General features: G+C 38.4%; 1 protein-coding gene across 2 annotated transcripts; it reads left to right on the forward strand.

Annotated features, from left to right (window-relative positions):
- The first annotated feature begins 190 nt into the window (after positions 1-190).
- Positions 191-10,978, forward strand: LOC115417089 (fibulin-7). 2 transcript variants are annotated; one of them, XM_030131064.1, is made up of 10 exons: positions 191-527; positions 4,160-4,266; positions 4,300-4,415; positions 6,402-6,561; positions 6,656-6,826; positions 7,384-7,509; positions 8,940-9,119; positions 9,208-9,345; positions 9,608-9,743; positions 9,942-10,978. In XM_030131064.1, exons 3-10 carry the CDS (start codon positions 4,347-4,349, stop codon positions 10,303-10,305), a joined length of 1,344 nt encoding a protein of 447 aa, XP_029986924.1. In that variant the 5' UTR covers positions 191-527; positions 4,160-4,266; positions 4,300-4,346; the 3' UTR covers positions 10,306-10,978. The 2 variants fall into 2 exon arrangements, with proteins under 2 accessions (XP_029986924.1, XP_029986923.1); XM_030131063.1 differs by having other exon boundaries at positions 4,160-4,415.
- Positions 10,979-16,027: the final 5,049 nt, after the last annotated feature.

A 16,027-nucleotide genomic window follows, 5' to 3' on the forward strand; every position in this document is an offset into this window, starting at 1 on the left:
TTAAATGAGGGGAAGTTTGTTTTGCAGGACTGAAGTGCATCATTCAGATGAATCACTGGACATGAAACTTCATACTTTAGTTAAAGATGGGCTGATTTTCACAAGGTCACTTTTACAGTTTACTGTGTTGTTATATTTTTCATTCAGTTATGATATATATATATATATGGGGGTTTTTTGTTTGTTTTTTTAACTATTTTGATGTAGCAGAGCAGGATATGGATGAAGTGACACAAATGAACCAGGTACGTCAGAGACTATAGAGGTCCAGGATGGTGCTGGCTGGTATTCTGTGTTTAGACATGGTGACAAGGTTTTTTCTGGACTCAGTGTGGGAAGCGTGAATCAGTGTCTGGAGATGTTTGCGCCTCACAATACCCCAGCCCACATTTCTCTGCCCTGGAGGCTAAATGTATTTGCAGCATCTGTGAGGGACTCTCTGACCCCGCTGATCCAAAATGACAGCTGTGCACACACACTGTTCTGGGCTCCATCAGACACAGCCACCCACTGCGATGACTACCCAGGTAAGTCTAACCACTGTAACCTCCTTCCTCTTCCTGCTCAAAGCTTCAGAGTCTTTTCATACTCTTTGAACGGCTGTGTTGGCTTAATTCATCTGTAGGCACCCCTGAGGACAGAATATCCATCTCTACTAAAATATTTTCTCATAATCAGTTTCCACTTTCACAGTGGTTTTTGCTCAGATGTATAACTCTTAAACTATGCTTCCTCAAAGCAAGATTTATCTTTATGTTCTAACTGTGGCAATGGACGATTCATGGTTATTTGTTATAACTGCATAATGGCATGCACACTGGATTAGGGAAGAACTTGGTTAGAAGCATCTTAGTAGCTCATTATTAACTAGTGATGCAGTTTATATCATAATAAATTTCCCTTTTACTGATTACAAATGGCAGTGACTGACTAATAAATGACCTAAGAAGCTGACTGATAATGTAACAAGGTTAAGTGAGCAAGCTTCAGAGATCTGGGATATAAAGGCATCAGTTCTGCTAAATATTGAACATGACTTCTTTTTGACTATTTAACCCATAAGGACCCATACAGTCACTGGTGACCAAAACCACCTACTGAGCTAAAATGATTAATAACTTCCGATCCTTTAATCCTACTGATTCATGTAAATAATTGGTTTGTATTGGTTTGTAATTGGTTTGGTCTGTAGTGAACAAGGAAACACCATCATCTTCTACAGCAGTGATTCACTAAGAAAACCCATGGAGTTGGATCAATGAACGCGGATGGAGACACTTGGTTTATGTTCAGTTAATGATGTAGTTTCCTGAAAAAGTCACTTATTCTTCAGTTTTCTCTGTTTTGATATAATACCCTCAATTTTAATCTGACCTTTTATGAACATCTACATGATTACAAAATTAACTAGAAGCACTCGGAGAGCGCAGACCTCCACCAAGGCTGATCAGTGGCCCCCCCCGTGGGCCCCCCACCCCCGATCACCACCAAAATTTAATCATTTCTTCCTTATCCCATTTCCAACAAACCCTGAAAATTTCATCCAAATCTGTCCATAACTTTTTGAGTTATGTTGCACACTAACGGACAGACAAACAAACAAACAAACAAACAAACAAACAGACAAACAAACGAACAAACAAACCCTGGCAAAAACATAACCTCCTTGGCGGAGGTAAATATAGGAAAATACCTGATGTTCAGTGAAAAAACACAAAATACAGATGTTAATGTCATAATAAATGGTGATAAATCTCTTAAGAAAGGTTAAATACAGAGAAAAATTAAATCAGGAACTGACAAAAAAGTACCACTGGGTCTTTACGGGTTAATAAAAAATCATATTGTTTAAGTGTTTAAAAACCTAATTGATTTCCCACTTAATGTTTAATTATTGTAAAGTCGAACTGTAAGAATAGACATGACCCACATCTGGTGGAAGGACACAAAAGTGCAGGATGCCAATTCCCAGTGTGGTTTACTGAGTCCACAATCCCAACTGTCAACTGTACAATTTAGACCTATTTACCAATTAAAACAAGGTGACTGAAGAGAATAAAAATATACAAAGAAAAAGGAAATTATCATGACTGAAGCTAAGACTAATGGCTGTTTAGGCTCAAGTAAAGTCCACGTATACCCAACTCCATCAAAGATACTATACCTTAACTCACCTCCATGACAACTCACTGGACCTTCTATGCCCTGGATTATGTAACCAGCAGCCCCCACCCATGGTAACACCAAGTCGACAGTCAACTACTTCATCTATAAAACTACACTTTCTATAATAAACAGAACATCAATGCACAGATATTCATAGCATGTGTTAATAAGGATGTCTGAAAGATCCTTAGATCAAAACCCAACAACCCCCTCCCTCTGCACATCCCCAGCTTTAAAAATAGTTAGACTGTGCAGCTTCCTCTTTTGAAAGTCTGTGTATGTACATATGGAAGTATAAGACTATGGGTCTAGCACATTAGCTGTTGGACATAGAGTATAAAGAGACTGGTCTGATAAAACTATTGGTGTTTGAATGAGTGATTAATACACATGAACTTGGATTTTGAGGTTTATAGACTTACAAAAGCCAACTTAAACAACCATTCCTCACTCTGTAAGCCGGTATAGTATAGAGTGATAATGTGAATGCCTATGCAAATTGCATAAATATGTGACGATAACCATGTAATTGTAATGATTGATCATAAACTACATCATAAGTGGGCTGCAAAAACAATAGCAGTCACTGTTGTTGTGTTTTAAAGATAACATATGTGTTTATAACTGTAGTATGGGTAGACATTTATGTTCTTGGTACTGCAGTGGTTTACACAATGTCAATTTATTCAAGAGAATATTATGTATTTTAGGCACCATGTAATTTCAAGTCAACCTCTAATGTCCAGTGAGGAGCAAGAATTGTAACTCAGTAAAAGCAAAATACACAAGTGGTGCCTGGCACAACAAACCCCGCCCCTCACATGTATTGTAGTTTATTTTGGCATCGATTCAGCTGATGTCATCATGTCTTTGCATGTGCTGATGTCAGCATAGACACGGACAGCATAGACAAATTTTGGCCATTTTAAGTAAATGGAGAAAAAAAAGATTTTAAAAATTCATTAAAAATTTGAACTTTGACCTACTTTTCCCAAAATGTAATCACATCTATTCTTGGTCACTGGCAATCTGTAATTCCAATTTGATATGAATTTAACCAATAATTTTGCTCCTAAAGTGTTAACAATCAAACAAACAAACAAACAAACTGAACCAAAAACAATCAGGGAGGCAAGGGATATTGTTTCTGAAGATAAATACGGGTCAATATATAAGGTACTTAGAATTACTGCATTGTTATTAATAGCCTATAGTTATAGTTATAAGCAGTGAGTCAAAATATTTCCTGTATATTACACTAAACCACCACAGATAACACTGGTCAAAATATTTTTTTTAGAAATGATATGCTTTGGAAATTAAAAATGCAAAATGAAATACTTTAATACGATGAATTGGAAAACAAATGACAAAAGTGCTGGTTAGCTGATGTTTTCAGTGTCTATGATAATGTGTTATTACACATAGATTGATTTATGTACATTTATAGAATAGATTTATAAATGCTCCAGTATAAAGAACCTGTAAAGTGAATATATTGTAATGTGCAGACAGTGTTCTGAAATAGATCTGTAGCTCTGAGACAAACATTCCTCTTAAGTAAAACTTATCTTATGAATTCTCTGAATTTCACATTTTGACCCAAGTCTGTATCTTGTAGCAGCCAACCAGCAACTTGGACTTAATTTTTCTTTATTGGTGACTCAAACTTGGTAAAGTTCCACTACTTTTATTCTGAAGGTTTTTTACTTATACCTTTGTAACTAATCATAGTGTACAAGACTGACTGGTTTGCTACTTTGACATTTTTAAAAAAAAATGATTATCAGTCAAATTAACCAGTGGCACCAATAACAAAAAGAAGGAAAACTTACATTTGCAGTTTCTTGTTTATACAGACCAGTAATACATGTTTTCTGGCAAAAATCCTCCACTTCAACACAACATGATACAAACTGAGCAGCTCTGACCATGCGGAAGTGAACTCCAAATCAAGGAAAAGAAAAATAATGTGGTCACGTTTTTCTTAAAGTCTCTTTCTCTGATTGGCTCCTGAGAAATAAACCCAACATTCCGCAGCGGTTCTCTGCAGCAGCTTTTCCACTGCCAGGAGTGTGGTCCTTCTCTCACCTGGAGTCTGTGCGCGTGGAGTCCTCGTGGCTGCCTGTGAAGGGTTCACACAGTCTCTAACTCATTTGAGGACCGGTCATCGTGGAAATATGTCTGTGTCCACTGCTGTTGTCATCACCTTGCTGTGCCTTTGTTCGCTTTATTCTACTTTTGGACAGGTGAGTGCACTAATGTAAGGTCAGTAGAAATGTACAGACTGTCTCAAATCGATGTGTTTAATGGATTAAATGCTTGATAATTTGGCACTGAATAATTACCAAATCATGCATTACTTTATGAGGAGGTAGTTCTTTATTATCCCTTATATGTAACAGCTCCATGCTGTGTCTGTGCTCACTTGGCATCTCAGAACAAACCTTAAGTGACCTACCCAGCTTCAGAAACAAGGCCCCAGAGGCTCTACTTTATGAATGCACTCAATATACAGTATGTGTGCTTTGCTTCTCTGGAAAACCTGCTTAACACTTTAAAATGCTGCATCTGTCTGCGAATGTCCCCTCTGTGGGCTTTGGTGTAGATGTCTGAATCTGTTCATTTTTATATTAGTTACTCTGCTGTTGAGACTCAGCCTGTACATTTATATATTTGCAAAGGTCCAGTGAATTGTGTGTTTTTAGGCTATAGACTTATGCACTGGATGTGTGATAGTACTGCAGGTGAGTAAGGAGACAGATGGTTTGATATCTTGGTGTCTCAGAATGTTTATTGTTTAATCACTGTATCCAAAGAATTGCCTTTCAGCACATTAATTCCCAGCTCCTGCATGGCATGCCTCCTCCACAGTGTGGTAACGTCACCCAGTAAACATCAAGCCATGTGAAATGTCGCTTAGCACAGGCAGAAAGAGGCCTTTGACAACTACACTATAAACACCAGTTCACCTTCAAGTGACTGAAGTTTGTCCAAACCCCAGTTCTATCCAAATCAGAAAGGTGTTTTCAACCAATATTGACTCTTCTTACATAACCCTGTCTGGGTGAAAACACTAATTGGTTGTCTGAAAACATGCATGAGAGGACAGAGCAGTAGGAGCAGAATGACGCTGTTGAATGAAGGAGAGTAATGACACAGCGGAAATGGATGAAAAACAACTTACTGATACTCCCTCTCTATTTCAGCCAATAGAGACGGAGGGTGTGATGCAGGTGGTGTTTACGCCATGTCTCGATGACTGACCCCAAATCTAAATCCACCACACTATTGACAAGTAATTGCCCACATTGCTGAGCTTTTGCTGATTAAATCCCTTCACCTAAAGCCGTTACATAACTTTATGCAATGTAGATTTAAACATGTCGATGTAGGGCCACACCTGAAACCACATCACAAGAGCAAACTGGTTACTTTCAGAGAGTGCTTCTATGTTTATGACTGAGTTCTGACCGGTGCAGTTTCCACTCTGATCCTGCAGCATTTACCTCTTCCTTTAACAGCACAGCCTCTGTACTGCACAAACCTTCAAGTGCACTCTCTCAGCAGACTTAAGTTTGTTGACATGTGGTGGAATGTTTTTTAAATTTTAGTCTCAGTTTGGAGTCTCTCCACATCATCATTTTATTTTTAATATTAATATAACATTTTTAAAAATAACACCAGGACATCAGAACTGTAAAGAATATGACCATTGTATGTGATGACTGAATACATTAATGAAACTCTTTGGATCAAGGTATGTTTTCTGGCTCAGTCAGAGCTATTAAATAAATATTTGACTGTAAAATCTGCAGAATCATGTTAAATGTTATGAATGAAGGAAAATATAAGAATGAATGCAAAGTTAGAAGAGCAAGTTCTGTATTGCTTACATCACTGGCCAGTGGTTATGTGGTTACTTGCACTGGGAGAAAGTTTTCCATGTTGACACATTTTTTAAGTTTACCTGAGCCAAGGAGTAGCTTTTCTGTACTCATTAATTCATCAGCATACCATTCACCTTTTCAGACTAAATGAAAATATTCTTGTAGGTTTTACGACAGGATACAGTGCTGAAAGGATTAAGGAGCATTTACGTTGGCATTTTTTACAAATATTAAAAAAGTATTTCATAACAGTGATTTTTGTGACATCAGTAAAGCTTAACCTTAGTTGTTTGTTGAAATACTAACCAGTCCCTGATACAGTCGCTCTTAACTGGTTCATTTCAGGACTGTCCAAGTAGAAAGGAAATACAGGGCACTCTGAAGCAGGTGCAGAAGCTGCTCTCAGCCCATGAAGCCTCGTACACGCAGAGTTTACGGAACCTGAAGAAGAAAATCAACCTGCTTCAGAGCAGCGCAGCTAAACAGACAACAAGAGCCACTAACAGTGAGAACTCTTTACCAATGTATTTCATTATTCATAAGTTTAGTATGAAACTACTTGGCTTTCAGTTGTTTTATCCCTTCTATTCCCCTATTAGCTACCTGTCCAAAACTGGATGCACCTGTTAACGGAAGGAAGCTTGGCAGATCACAGAACGTAGGCCACGAGGTTCACCTTCTGTGTGACCCTGGTTATGAACTGGTGGGAGCAGAAAGCAGGGTTTGTCAGGAAAGCCTGACCTGGAGTGGGCAGCAGCCGACCTGTCGAGGTGAGAGATCATCTTTTGATATCTTCATCGCTCAGACGGTCACTTTCTCCACTCCCTCCTCCTCGGCTTCCCGCCCATATCTCCTCATCCTCATCCTGACCATCACTCATCCTGTTATCTGTTATACCCACTGACCACTTTTATAACCCTGTCATCATCTTTGTAATCCACAGCCTGTGTTGCCGTTCCCCTTTTTGTGCAACATGCAGGTCACCAACATAGAGATACATTTCACATACATGATCACATTTCCTTTGTAAGTACACAATCATTGTCTAGAGAATGTACTGACTGCTGTGACACGTGATAGTCCGGCCTCACTGTGATCTGACAGCTCTCTAACTTGAAGATAACAGCTCAAAGACTGTTTGATCTAGAAAGGGCTCCCTTTAACATTAACGCATCTGTTTCATTTTTTCCTTCTTCCCTCTCTAACACACATACTGTATGCCATGATGTCACGTTATCTTAGCATCAAACATATTGGATTGCATATGGTGCTCAAAAGTAACACAAGGCTTCAATTGTACATCAGTTCTTTCTGTCTCTTACTTCAGACATCAATGAGTGTGCTTCGTCTCCGTGCATGAATGGAGGGACGTGTGCGGATGAAGTAAACCAATTCTCATGTGTCTGTGCCAAAGGCTGGGCTGGAGCTACCTGCCAGAGCCCAGTGCCAACATGTGGGTGAACTACACTGCATTACCAGACCACACACACATACAATTGTTTAACTACACCATACAGCTTTACTTTCAGATGACAACTTTAGACACTTTTGGTTTGGGTGTTGTGTTACACTGAATACTACTATACCCACATCACAAAGGCATGTTCACCTTTACACTCTGGGGCACATTTTTTAGAATCTAGTATCCAATTCCACCCTGGCCGCTGAAGGAGATGACATTGGCTGGCGGTTTGGTTTACCAGTACAAACAAGTGGTACATACCAGAAATTGGGTTTATTGAATTCCAACTGAAGTCCAATTCGGTGCTAGCTGAGTGGCAGAAATCTACTACTGGATAGTTAATATAAAAACAGTTGAAACCCATTGTTTTTGTTCCTCCAGCTTTTTCTATATTTGTGTTTTTAAATGTAGTTCCATAAACTTACCTGTCTGAATATTTACACATCAGTCAACCTATGAATCTTAATGTTAGTTTGATTTTAGATTCAGTCATCTGCACTTAAAACTGCAGGAGCCAAAGTCAGGAGGAAAAAAATACTAGAATTTGGCCATACATTGTGTCCTTGTGCAGCTTTCTCCTCTCAGTTCAAATCAGAAGACAAAATATAAAGGTATATGAACCTGATACCTTTAATCCATATTTAGCCCCCGCTACCTGCAGCAAAATGCCTGTGACTGACGAAAATCTGGTCGTTTTCCACAGCCTAAAAGGAGGATAATGCTAGATGCAAAAGTCTCATGTCCTCTCAGACCTTTGAAATTACACCATGCTGAAAAGTTATTGTGGAATTTTTGTCACTGACGGTAAAAAACTATCAAGTACTGCAGCTTGACATAATGTCTAGACTGATATGAAGCTGGATCCAAAAAATATCCAAATCTGATGACCTAAAGGTGCAATTTGGAATAATGTGAAAAAATATGTCATAATATTATCATAACTTTTTTGTTTTTAATGTGAGTGGATCATGAGGTACCTAAATAAATGGGACATGCCCTAACTTTATCAGGTGCCTCTAACAGCCTGTGGACTGATTTGTATGTAAAGCCCAGAGATGTGATGTTTACTCTTAATCCTGAGTGCTTCAGTGCTTCTTTTGTTCTGAATGACTCCAACACAAACTCGTAATGATGCCATTTTTAATGACTTTTTCCTGAATGTTGCACTCATCAGGCACTTAACATCAGTCACAATTTACAATATAATCGGAAACTTAAAAAGAAGTAATAAAAAGTATACAGAACCCCCTGTATTTTGCAACTAGTTTTAGACATTTTTACCACCATTGTGTCATCTGAGTTGTCATCAGTAAGTTTTGTGACACATCACAGATATTTAGATATACAGAATATTTCTGGACGGTAAAACTACTGCAGTGAAAATATAACAGCAGGTTGTCTCTGTTGTGTTCCTCATTCAGTCTTTGTCACCATGACAAACACCTCTGCTGCCACCTCCCCAGCCGCTGCTGCCACCTTACCAGGTGCCACAAACGGGCCCTTTGTTCGTCCATCACGTTGCACCATAGTGCAGGGGACCACCCACTGCACCTGTGAGCCAGGATACACCATCTCTGGCAGAGACAGCAACACCTGCACAGGTATGACCAACTCCTACCCTGCAACTGCACCACAAATGAACATTTATAAACTTGTACAAGTGTTTAGTGTGTGTTTTCTATCTTCTAGATATCGATGAGTGTGAGCTGTTTCATAATGGACAGGCTGGGAGACTATGTCTACATGCATGTGTTAACACTGCAGGAGGATATCGCTGTTCCTGTCCTGTTGGATATGATGTGACCCGCGATGGGCGCAGCTGTAAAGGTCCTCCTATTAGGGCTACACCTGTACCTATTTTCATCATCATTTCATTTTATTACTGAAGACCAACACCAAAAAATAACAGAATTTTTTTCATGACCCTGGACATTTGAGAAACACATTTCTTTTGAATGACTCTCAATAAAACTGGATTAAAGACAAAAATGTTAAAAATGTAATGTTCATACAGAATCAGATAATAACTGAGTGCATGTACCACCTAATTCATTTGTAATAATGGTTTTTGTGTTTGTCTTCTTTATAGATATTGATGAGTGTGCCACTAGACAAAACAACTGCACCAAGGATCAGACGTGTATTAACACATATGGTGGTTACCAGTGTGTCCGTGTCGACTGCCCTAAAATCCCCAATGCTACATATGTCAAGACATCACCCATGTAAGCATTGTCATTCATACTTTCACATTCCAGGTTTATGTTCCGTAAGAGTGATGTATTTTGTTTCAGTTGCAAAATAACAAGAAACACAAAATTGATCTGGTTTGGTTTAATTCCATGCACCACTTTTTAAACTCTGGATTTTGACTTTTGTAGCTGCACCCTCCTTCATTTTTGTTTGTTTTTTTTTCTATCTAGGCGTTGTGAACGTAATCCATGTCCTGTGGACAACAAAGCTTGTTCTCAGACCCCAAACTCCTTCTCCTACCATTACCTGTCTGTTGTGTCTAACTTGTCGGCTCCTCGTGTCATGTTCCGGGTCTCAGCGCTGCGCCCAATGGGGGACACTCTTCGGTTCTCCCTGCTAGGGGGAAGGCAGGTTCGGCGTCACTTCACAGTCCAGCGTTCAGATCGTCTGACAGGTCAGCTGATGCTGGTGAGCCCTGTGCAGGGCCCAGCCACTTTGGAGGCTGAAGTCGAGATGAGCGAACTTGAAGATCGAATGCAACTAGGGCGGTACATCACCAAAGTAACCATGTTTGTTTCCCAGTATGAGTTCTAGAAAAAGAGGGATGAGGGTTAAATCATGCTTGTATATGCTTGCAGCATACGGGCCACATAATGCCAGTTAACACATGACTGGTTTGGATTAGAGAAGGGCTCTCTCTGTACATGAGTGTGGATGTGTGATCATCTGATTTATGATGATGACAGAGAAGTCACTTAATTTGCACCTCACCTGTACTGATACTGCAGGTTATGCCGCAAACTGTCAGTTGTCAGCAAAAAAGTGTAGTGAAGTAGCCATGAGAAAGTATTTGACAATAGAACAGCACATGCTCTCAGAAACGTATATTGAATTATGTATATTTGGTATGAGTTTACTATGAGAACACGCATTTTGTTAGTTTGTTCTGTAGGTTCTGAAGATGTGCATAACATGATTTAACACTTTAAATCAATGATTTGATGAAGGGTATTTGCAATATGCTGAAGACAACATTAAATAAAGCACTATTTATGTAAATGCATCACTTTGTATTTATGCCACATACTCTGTAATTAAAACCATAATGTGTTACTATCCTGCACTTCCTTTTACTACTATGTTCTATTCATATTCTGGTGTCTGTATTAATCTTCTTCTTAAACAGTTCTAACATTCTGTAAACCAGTTGGAATCATGTAAAATGTTTCACTCATTATCTGGAAATAAAAAGAACAGTAAACAATATGAAGGTTGCAGATTTGTGTTACTTTAGGTGCAGTGTGTGTAAGCAGTGATATATGTGAGCAGTGGTTGTTCGAAAAACAGTTCACTTCATGAAGTACAGAGCAGTGCTGTTCAGTCGTCCAGGCTTCTCAAAGAGCCACTGTGTCCTTACAGTGCATGAATATCTTTAACTTTTGAAAGTACACACAGAATATCAGAATGTCATTTGTATCCTTAAAGTACAACCCCAAATAAAAAAAAGTTGGGATGGGAAAAAAAAAAAAGAATTTAAAAAAGAAAACCACAGTATTAAAATATTTACTTACTGGTTTTTCCTTGTTGAATGTGAACACAAAACATTTAATATTTCATCAAATAAACTTCATTTTATTTGGAAATATACACCTATTCCTGCCATATAAGTGTTCACCACTTTCAAATCTTTCTGTTTCTTTTGACAACACTTAGGATGGAATGAAGACACCAACTGATGACGTGTTTCAGGAGTAATTTTGCCCTTTTTTCCTTAAGGTGTGCAGTATGGGGTCTTCATCGCCACATTTTATGTCTGAGGGTGTGCTTCACATTCTATGCATCACACCAGTTCCACACCTGCACCCTCTTCTCCCTCTGCCCCAACTTTTTAATGTGTTCAGAATATGGTTTTGTGTTGCTGTATTTAAATATGCATGGCTATCTCTGTGAAAGTTATTTTGAAGGCAGTGCTGCTTCAGAATTTCACTGTATTAGTGGTGCATCACTGAAGTGCAAATAACCTCTGCCATGGACCCTGACAGAGCCTCAGACCGTGTTTTTGTTGGTTTCTGAACTTGTTGCTGGTAATAGTCTGGGTGGTCTTTTGCCTGGAGCACACAGTAGCCACTTCTCCAAAAAAATTACCTGAAATTCTGATTATTCTGACCACAGTCCATGCATGCACCAAGTGATGGTCCATACCAGATGTCTCAGAGCCCAGACAAGTCAACAACACTTTTGGACAGAGATAACATAAGGCTTCATTTTGGCAAAGAGTATTTTTATTTGGTATCTATTGGTATTTATTTGGTACGCATGTATTTGTACATTCATTAATATCACTGTTTTCAGTTCTTATTTGTATTTTCTGTACCATCCCAACATTTTTGATTTGGGGTTGTGTAATATAGGCTTTGAAAATGGTTGAGAGGAAAGAGAGACAAAATACGTTTATAATAACAGACATCTTCATATTACACTTTCTACACAAGAAGACATTTATAAAACAGAACAAGAAACACTACATAGTACTGAGTTGTAAAGTGTAAATGAATCTGGGAGAAGCAGGCTGTTTCAGTGGAGACAGTGTGTCTATAGTTGCAGAAAGGGCTCCATGCTGAAGCTGAAACTCAGCGATGACACCACTGAGAAGGCGGGGGGAGACTGGGCCATGGGATCCTGAAACAAGATTGCACGCTGAGTGAAGAAAAAAGATGCACAGAGATAGGGTGGTAGACAGACAGTGATGGCTGAATAGAGCCTGAACAGAAGACGGTTCACGCTAGCCAGTCAGTCTGTGGCCAAGGGGTGCAGACTGAATTAAAAACTGCTGTCTTTATTACCACTGCAGAATAGACCTCTCACTGTTGCTCTCTTTTCTGTTGTTACTTGTCTTAATGGAAGCAAAAGCCAAAGGGGAGTTGAATGGGAGGGTGTCCTTGTGTCTGTCCCTCAGGGATCCACAAAGTCTAAGAAGCAATCATTTAGTATCAAAAGTTCACTCCACAGCTCCCAGCCTTGCATCCAAATAAAACCCTTCTTATTCTGCTGTATTTTTTCCATTTTACCTACTGCAGTGCTTATGCAGCATCCAACCTGGTGTTCAAAAAGCAAACACATGCAAAGTGGGCCATGTGGATGTCTGAGACAGAACCTGTCTTGGTGTCCTGAATTTAACTATTCAACCCTCACTGTCCTCAGTTTCCCCCCACTTCTACCTTATCATATTACAACCAATTCCTCATCTATATACCCCCCCCCACTCCTCTGTCTCCCTGTCCTCTACTCTGTAGCTGTTTCCAAAGTGGCTGAGTCACACTCCACAGATAAAACTCCTCCTTAATGAGTGCCGGTAGCGTGCACAGCATGGGAAACGAATATCCTGATCTCAGTCTGGTTGTGTGGTAGACATAAGAAACCAGTGCACACACTTTGGCAGCGGATTGGTTTAATACTGACGTAGTATTGAAAGAAAATACCTCAGCCTCATTCTAAGTTTAATGGTAAGCAGAAAGTGATTGCATCAGCTGGAGATACAGTCAGGCTAGGGTTCATTTAATATGGGTGTGCAGGGGGTGAAGTTACATGTGTGGCAAGAGTGACCTGTGTTAAGTGTAAGGAAGTAACACTTGACTTTACTGCAGGCCCAACAGTGCAAGGCAGGTAAAACTGGTAGGATATGAAGTTATAATGTGCTTTCCCTCGCCAAACTAGACATCTGATCTGCTTTTTCAGAATTATCCCCTCAGCACATACTTGATTATTATGTAGTTACTAATTAGGGACTAATTTTTTTCTACTATTGCCTTGAATTAAGAAGTTCTGAAAGACAATTTATTCATCCCCATGGTATGTACATATTAAAACATGGGGTTACACTGCCCCCTGTTGCTGACTAATGAGACATGCTGCACACTCTACACAAAGTCTGACAATAGTGAAGTCACAACCTGTTATGGCAGGACTTAAGCTGAAAAAGTCCTTTATGGACCTTTTAATATTCTGGTAGACACTCTTTATAAGTTTATGATTTCTGTTGAATATGATTATATATACCTTTGGAAAAAGACAAAAATTCAGGCACTCACTTGGTTAGAAAATATTAAAAAGCCTTTATTTCATTAGGGCCTGTAGATTAGTTCATAGGGGCTGGAACTGAAAACATATCAACGCGTGTCGACAAAGAGGAAGACACTAATTTAGACTCACAGACTGCAAGTGTGACAGCCAGTGAGGCAACTGTAAAAAGTTTCTTAGGCACTAGGTGGAAGTAATTAGCCATTTTTTGGATTTAAAGGATAGAATATGTTAAAATGTGGCAAAAAGAGAAAAAAAAAAAAATACTAGAGTTCTAAATTTGAAGAAATAAATTTGAACTTATAAATAACATGATAAATCAAAATCTGGATTTTTTTCTTTTTCCAATGGTTCATGATCTTTCTATGAGCACATTTGGTTTGCTGAATACCAGTAGCTCCCTGTGAAATTGTTTTTTGTCTTTATAAATATATATAATTTATTAATTCTACAGTAGCATGATTATTATAGTTAATGAAAACTACTATGATTAGTATGGAAAAAACAACTAGAAGGAAAAGAAAAATGACAGTCTTCAAAGATGCTGAAGTTAAATAAAACAGCAATGAATAATGCAAAATAAACTAAAACAAAACACAGTTTCAGTAAAAAAAAATCTTTCTGGATGGAAGATGAATAAAGTATTGAGTCTGTGTCATTATAGTCTGAGAAAGCAGAAGAAAGCGGACCAATGATATGCAGACAGGTGATGAGACAAAACAACACCTGTATAACTTCACTGCTGGCAGCACTGACATCAAGTGTTTCAGAGTTTGACCAGACTGAGGACATGTTGATTTGTCAACCTCCACATCAATAAGATCCACATGATCAAAAAGGGAAAAAAATAACTTACATTTTGATACAGCAGCCCACTTTGCTGAACAAAATAAAATAATTGTATATAAAAGTTTTTTGGTGATGTATATGGTGGGAAAATGAAGCTGCTCTAAGGAGATGCCTTTTGGAAGAGGCTGGTCTCATATCTGCATGCACAGTTTGCATCCCCCCTGCCTCCCCCTTTTGTTTTCATCAAAGGTGAATAGTTCACTGAGTCTCAGAGTAAACAATATGCATAAATAATGGTGTTGTAAATCACATTTGATACCATGCATTCTTATCTTCTTTTAGACATCACTACTTTACATACAGCAAAATACTAAAACTCAGTGAAACTAAGCAAAAACAAAAAAAAAAAAAAAAAACTACTTTAATTCTGAAAATAAAATAAAATAAAATTCTCATACATTTATAACTGAAACCATAATAACTATGGACAGAAGGCATTCATCAAATGACTGGAGAGAGTGACATCTCGACAGTGATTCAAACACAAGTTAATGAAAAAATATAATCTCTAGCTATGTCAAAAAATGTATCTGTCGGTTCGAGATTTCTAAAAACTCTTGTATATAGTTCTGATCATACAATATGTGAGCAGTGTTGGGGAGACTTAAACTACATGTAGTTGAATTACAATTTGCTGTAACTCGCTGGTCGTTAAACTACATTCATATTTTGTGCCGCGTCAAGTAGTTCAAGTACTTTTGGGGTAATTTTTGGTAGTTTAACTACTCAATTTGCAAACAACAATTTTGTGTAACGACATAAAATTAAGTTTTTTAAAATTTTATTTTCGAAATATAAATTGTATTTCACCATTGAATGCAAGACAGTCCCTTTTTCTTTCATCCTGAATTGCTTAAAGGCATGATCATGTCATGACATGACAGCCAACGCTGCCTTTGATTGGGTTGCCATGGCACTACTCAAATGCTTCACAGATGTGTGATCATTACTAATGTCGTGTGGTCGTCACCACCATGGACAACCCTCCCTCCAGCACCACCCCTGATAGTGATGTGCCGCTTCAACCATGGCCATATTTTGTTTCATATATACCACATGTATGTCATCAATTTAACGCTGAAAATAAAAAGTAGTTGCTAAAACTACTTTTTCTAACTGTAGTTTTACAAACTACATTTCTCCAGGGATAGAAATGTATTTTTTTTTTATCTACTGCCATGCTGAACTATGCTTGTAAAGTAGCGTTCCCAACACTGTATATGAAGAGGCATCAGCACTGATCCAAATGCATGTTCTGCTGGTAGAGTGTCCAAGTCAAAAGCATTGCACTGATACCTCTTTTCACATATAACAGATTATATCACTTTGCAGAAAGAGGAAAAAAATATCACATTTACGAAAATTAATATTACCTTGAAGCAGTGTATGA

The sequence above is a fragment of the Sphaeramia orbicularis genome, chromosome 3 (assembly GCF_902148855.1).
Source record: "Sphaeramia orbicularis chromosome 3, fSphaOr1.1, whole genome shotgun sequence".
NCBI lineage: Eukaryota > Metazoa > Chordata > Actinopteri > Kurtiformes > Apogonidae > Sphaeramia > Sphaeramia orbicularis.